Here is a 6,939-nt window from a genome sequence, read left to right as displayed (position 1 = left end):
GAATTTTGTGTGTTTGGAATCAAACAGATCATGGTAACAAACAGTTAGTATGAAATGACTCGAAATATTAGGAACCAAAACTCTAAAAAAAGTATATTTAATAACAATTAATTCTCCTCAATAATAATAAACTTTCTATAATGACTCCAAATATATTACATTAATTAAGTTAAAAATTACTCATCAAAGGCTGCGAAATAGAGGTAGTTTTTCTAATTTTTGAAAAAGAAAGAAACACCCGCAAAAGTCAAAGTGACCTTAATCAAAACCACACCATTATAAACAGCATATCAAAGAACTCTAATATCCTTCTAGATTTGTGCCATCTATATCTCCTCCCTTCTGGGATGTACACTTGCTGGCACTAGTTCTGGCTATGGAGGTGGCGGTGGCTCTTTTGGATTCAGTGGTGGTCATGGTGGAGGATCTAATGGAGGCTATAGTGGCAGTTCATCCGGTGGATCATTTGGTCCGTCATTTGGCTTTGGCGGTGGCAATGCAGGAGGATCATATGGATTTGGTGGAGGCTATGGCGGCAGCTCATCTGGTGGATCATTTGGTTTTGCTGGAGGTCATGGTGGTGGTTACGGTGGTGGAGGAGCAATTGTTGTAATTCCTCCAAGTGGCTATGGTAAGTTTTTTTTTGTTTTGGAATATATTCTTATGAAATACACACCTGTACTACACAATTATCAATACGAATAATTAAAAATTAATCTGGAGGGTATTTTAAAACAAATCAAAAATACATCCCTCCATTAATAATAAATTTTTAAAGAAACGAATTCTGACGTCTTAAGTAAAGACCCATACACGGTAAAATATTTTCTCGAATTTACAAAGAACAACATGTTCAAGAATTCGATAAGATTTTAATAAATATTAGGAATAAAGCTTACAACCAGAGGTTAAGAACATTAATCATGGGGGTTAAGAACCCCCACTGTTGCTTGTTGCTGCTAAGGAGCATTTGACTGATGCTGGGTGCTTTTGGGAGGGTAAACACTTTTGTCATCGGGTGTTTAATATTTTGGTTTGACTCGGCTTGTTTTTGGTTAGATTTTTTGGTTCTATCAACCTCCTTTTCTGTTACTGTAAAGGTGTTAGATCCCTTCTTAGATTTATTAAGAAAAAAATTCCACAAAATTAAACCGAAATGGAGCAGAAATACAGTAGAATAATCTTTCAAACTTAGAGCTACATCAAATCGTCATTAATAAATCAATGAAACCCAAAAAATGAACAGAAAAAAAAATATTAGAAAAAGTCAGAACGGGCACAATTTACACTTACTTACTGAAAAGAAAATACATTTTAAATGCTCCTACTTTTTTGATTTTAATAAATCAAATATCAGTATATTTATATCACATTGTCAATCCACATTCAATTGATGTTGTTCTTTTTTTCAGTAAAACTTCGCCAACCTTTTGCCAACCCACATGATCGTGTTCCTTTTGATTTGTTCCTTTTGACAGCCACCTAAATATTCTTTGAAAGCTACATCTTAATACCTTTAGCTTGCGTAGTAGCAATAGATGTGGTAACAGTAGCAGCATTAGTAGCAATATGCACATAGCACCTTTTGTTTTCTTCAATATCCCCTTCAACACATGCTGAAAATTTCAAATTAATACCATAAACCACTGCTAAAGCATTGCTGATACGTTCTCTTGACAACCCGTATGAGCAGATTGTGTTTTGGTTTAGTTTAGAACAATTTCAACTTATGTTTCAACATATTACCCGAAGTCGTTCTTGGCGTATTGCTGAGATGTCTTATTGGTAACCAGCATGCACACAGTGCCTTTTGATTTCGTTTTAAAACGAAATAAACAACAGCAGTCGTAGTATTAGTATTAATAGAATGCACAGAGTACTTACTGGCTAGTTCAAAATCTGACAAAACTTAACCTGAAAGGTCTAACTTGATAATTTAAGCCGTTCTTCAGATATTCCTTTGTCACCGTCTTGACAATCTAAATGTTCCTACTTCGTTTTGATTTATTTCAACATCCGCCTAAATATTCTTAAAATCTTAAGAGCTGTAGTAGCATAATTCTTAATATATAAGCATATATATAAGCATAATTCTTAATCTTAAATAGCTGTAATTAACATAAAATCTTAATAGCTGTAGTAGCATTAGTAGCAGCTTGCACATACCACCTTTGGTTTCTTTAATACCCCCCTTAACACACGCTTTAACTCCTATCACTTTTGACTCTTAAAAGGGAACTAGAAGTTTCAGTTTCCAATCAAATGAGCCTCTTCAAAAACTATATAACTACTAATTCCATAAAAGCCTCATATGCCCCCGCGGCATAACTTACAACTGCTACTCACATTCTCTGAGGGGCGATGTCAACCATAAATTCCTTGTTATATGATCTTTGGATTATTTTGAACAAAATGGCTGACTCAAAATTTCTATCGGATTCATTTTGAAAAATACAACCGTGGGTGGAGGCCCACCGATCCCTAATTGCCCTCTGATCACTTTTGACTCTTAAAAAAAAGCACTAGAGCATCTGATTTCCAATTGAATGAGCCCCTCCAAAATTTTTACGACTACCTCTTCCATAAAAATATTATATGCTTAATGACGAGCAGCTAGTATAACTTAAAGCCCTTGCCCTGAGGGCTGTCCTCATTCCCAAAGACATTTAAACTGTACCTTCTATTTTCTGCAAAATGGCTACCTAAAAATTTTGATAGGATGTGTTTAGGGAACTGATAGGTATGGGAAGACGGGGGGGGGGGGGGGGGGGCTGGTTGCCTTACAATCCCTTTTCAAAAAGCTCTTTTTAAAGTTTCTACGACTACCCATTCTACACAGTGCCTTGGTCAGAAAAAAAAATAATACATTGTGCCCACACCGGTCTTTACTTAGGCAGCATTATTACCCTGTCTTTGAAAAATATTTTGAAACGTATAACCTAAGTCTAAAGATAGCTATGGACAATGCCGCAATCCCAGTTGTTCTGGGAATGATGTGAATCTTGAAGTCAGCCATACAAATTTAAATTTTTAATTCTTTTAAATGTTGGTATAATTCCAAAATCAGGAATATGATTCTAAAATCAGGCAAGTTATCTTTGGATCGCAGCCTTTGACGAGTAACTTTAACTTTTTTCACCTAATAGTGCAGAATAAAGGTTTTAGTTGTCCACCAGTGATCTCGTTTGTGGCTTAATAGCTATTACCCATTTATAATTTCATATTTATAAATTAAAATAAATAATTATAAACATGAAACGTGAATAAACATGATATTCCTAGCATAAAACATAATTAGGCTCCGTTCATGTCCTTTGGTATTAAGAAAAAGTCAGGATTTACCTCGTAAACCATGGGTTACTCAAAGCTTGTTAAACAGTATAAAAGAAAAAATAGATTATATAAGGTGAAGATGCAGTATCCAAATGAAATTAATATTGAAAACTTAAAAAAATATAAAAATCGGTTAAATTTTGTTCTCAGAGAGGCAGAAGCAAAATATTATCAAAAGAAATTTCGTGAATGCGATTCACCACGGAAAACATGGAAAATAATAAATGAAAGAATAAATAATGTGAAAACAAGAAATATTCCATCCCACATTACAACTAATGAAGGAGTTAAAATAACGGATGAGAGAGTAATGGCAGAAGCATTTGCTAACCATTTTAGGAAAATTGGACGTGATCTGGTGGATCAAATTTCTGCTGGGAGACATAATCATAGAAAATATATTCCAAATAAATTAGATAAGACTATTTTTATGTACCCTATCCGGTCTTGGAATTTCAAAAAGCTGTTACTAGTTTGAAAAACGGATTTTCGATAGGATGTGACGGTATTTCGACTTCTTTGTTTAAAGATTTAGCTGAAGTACTTAGTCAGCCGCTTTTATTTATTTTTAATTCTTGCATAAAAAATGTTTTTTTCAGTTGGTCTTAAAGTAGCTAAGGTTTTACCTTTGTTTAAAAAGGGAAATAAAGATAATCCAAATAATTACAGGCCTATTGCTATTTGATCACATGTTTCTAAAGTTTTCGAAAAAATAATAAAGAGTAGATTTACTTCATTTCTGGTAAAGAATAATTTTTTCTCCCAATCAGTTTAGTTTCTTGTGTGGTAGGTCAACAGAGCAAGCAGTAGCTGCTTTACATAATTTCTTATCAGATGCTATGGATGATAGTTACTTGGCGGCAACTATATTTTTGACATTAAAAAATCTTTTGATACAATAGAACATGCAATTCTTTTTGATAAATTGGAAAATGTAGGAATTCGTGGAATAGCTCTTGAATTAGTGACAATCTTATTTATTAGAAAGAAGTTTTACAGTCCAAGTTGGCGAGGAATCATCTCATATTTTTCCCTTGGGGTTCCACAAGGGTCTGTATTGGGGCCGTTACTTTTTTCGATATACATAAATGACCTTCCAAAATGCATGCCTTTGGACGATGAATTACCAATATTGTTTGCAGATAATACAGCAATTAGTTTGAAGGCTGGCAACGAGGAGGACCTACGAATGGCTCTCGAAACTGTTGCTTTTAATGTAAATTCGTGGTTTCCTGCTAATCGACTAATACCTAACCTAGAGAAGTCGGAATTTGTGGTTTTTGGGAGAAGTTTGAGAGCAGTGAAGCGTGTATCATTTAAAACTATTAGTATTGGAACTTCCTCGATAAAAAGAGCGGATGTATTTAGATATTTAGGTATCTACATTGACTCAACTCTGTCTTTCAAGGCGCATATTAATAAACTCGAGGCAACAGAGTCCAAGAATCTCGGCTGTTTGCATAAAGGTTCCTGTTTCCTTACCAAATAATGAGAAAATTATATTTTTCATTAGTGGAATGCTATTTTCAATATTGCCCGACCGTTTGGATGTTGACATTCCATTCACATTTACGAAGACTCAAAATTGTCCAAAACAAGGCAATAAGAACCCTGGACCTTTTTTTAACACACTCTAGGAAGACAGAAGAATTATATGAAACTAAACCATCATTTTTATTTCTTGATATTCTTCATTTACAACACATTTTTCACCTTAATATAAGCATATGGTTTTTAGAAATTCAACGTAGGGATAATTTTTTCAATAAAATGGAACTCTTGGTTGAAAACAAACATAGCCATTTATCAAGAGCAAGGAATAAGTTTTTTTTTCTTTTATTAAAAATGAGAGATCAAGACTAAGTTTAAGACATCAACTTCCTGAGATTGCCAATAAATATAAACTACTTAATTTAATAAGTGAGTCACCATCACTTTATACATATAAAAAGAAATTGAAAGAGATAGTTCTTTCTGCCTATAGTAGCGGGGGTTGAATGTAAATTGGTTTATTTATAAATTAGTTTATAAGTCCCATCCGTGTCTCCATGAGTTGATTTTTTTTTCCGCTTCTTCTCTCTCTCTCTCTCTCTTGCTCTATGTACTACGTATGAGTTATTGAGGTGTAATTCCTTCTTCTTTTTTTCTCTCTCTATTATAAAGGAGACAAAACGAGTTGCCTCCCTGTCTCCTTTGTATAAGATTTATGTATATCGTTTCTTGTTTAATAAAGTCAAGTCAAGTTCATGTACGGCTATCTAGACTTTCAACCCAGACCAATGTTTGATCCAGACTTTGGCAAAGTCTCTTCCCATTAAAAGCTAGTATTCAGTGTGAGACTTAAATAAATTACATCTAGGCATCCACTTTTAGAACCTAGAGGTATTTGCACAGTTTTGAAAAACAGCGAACTACTTCAACTATTATCATCTTCACAAATAGTGGCTTTCACACATATTTTGTGATAGATTTGCGTTCCCATGCCCTGACCAAGTGTCTAGGTATTGTTAGAGCCTATAGATATACACGAATAAGAATATTACTTAATTTAATTAAAAACATACTACTGATAAATATTTCAGATTTTCTGTTTTATATCTGTTTTGTGGACAACCACAAGTAATTTCTTTACCATATGTTACCCTTCATATTTACTATATGCCTTTTATATATGTTGACCTATTTCCTTCTGCACGAGATTGCCTAGTTACTGCAAAGTTACATATCTCATAAGTATATTTTATTTTACAGGGAGCAGCTCGGGAGGCTACCATGGCTGAATATAATAGAAGTTGACGAAGAACTTTTAATTTCAATTGTTATGTTTGTTGTAGTGTGTTCTGTTACATGTTATTTGTTTCTTTAATCTCATGAAATATATGAATAATATTATATGGTTCATTGTTACAGAAATTGCAGAAACCAAAAACCAAAGGTTTTTGGTTTCTGCTTCGGTTTTGGTAAAACCAAAGTTAGTGCTTCGATACCCAGGTTGGCTCTCTAGGGGCCTAAAGTTAGGACAGGAACTTGCTTTTTTAGATACGTAAGATATTCAAAGGTATCTAAATTCAGGTTTTTCCAACTGTTAATATCAGTGCTCAGGAAATGTAGAAGACAAAATTGCAAATCAGATTGGTTCCGGTGAGGATAATTACTTTAGAAAAACCATTAAGCTAGAAAATATTAGTCATTTTACAGATATTAGTCAGATTGTAGTGTGTTCCGTTACATGTTATTTGTTTCTTTAGTCTCATGAAATATATGAATAATATTATATGGTTCATTGTTATAGAAATTGCAGAAACCAAAAACCTTTGGTTTTTGGTTTCTGCTTTGGTTTTGGTAAAACCAAAGTTAGTGCTTCGATACCCAGGTTGGCTCTCTAGGGGCCGAAAGTTGGGACAGGAAGTTGCTTTTTTAGATACGTAAGATATTCAAAGGTATCTAAATTCAGGTTTTTCCAACTGTTAATATCAGTGCTCAGGAAATGTAGAAGACAAAATTGCAAATCAGATTGGTTCCGGTGAAGATAATTACTTTAGAAAAACCGTTTCGCTAGAAAATATTAGTCAGTTTACAGATCAAATAAAACAGGGAACCAATATC

The 6,939-nt window shown here is 33.8% G+C and overlaps 1 protein-coding gene across 1 annotated transcript in view; it reads left to right on the top strand.

Annotated features, from left to right (window-relative positions):
• The window catches only part of LOC136038429 (keratin, type I cytoskeletal 10-like), a 7,451-nt gene extending 1,220 nt beyond the window's left edge, over positions 1 to 6,231 (top strand). The window contains exons 2-3 of the mRNA XM_065721503.1: positions 316 to 631; positions 6,085 to 6,231. Coding sequence (XP_065577575.1) covers positions 316 to 631; positions 6,085 to 6,113 — 345 coding nt within the window. The 3' untranslated portion in view covers positions 6,114 to 6,231. The remainder of the gene's footprint in view (positions 1 to 315; positions 632 to 6,084) is intronic.
• Positions 6,232 to 6,939: the final 708 nt, after the last annotated feature.

The sequence above is a fragment of the Artemia franciscana genome, chromosome 18, assembly GCF_032884065.1.
Source record: "Artemia franciscana chromosome 18, ASM3288406v1, whole genome shotgun sequence".
Classification (NCBI taxonomy): Eukaryota; Metazoa; Arthropoda; class Branchiopoda; order Anostraca; family Artemiidae; genus Artemia; species Artemia franciscana.
This window is presented reverse-complemented; position numbering and strand designations above follow the sequence as displayed.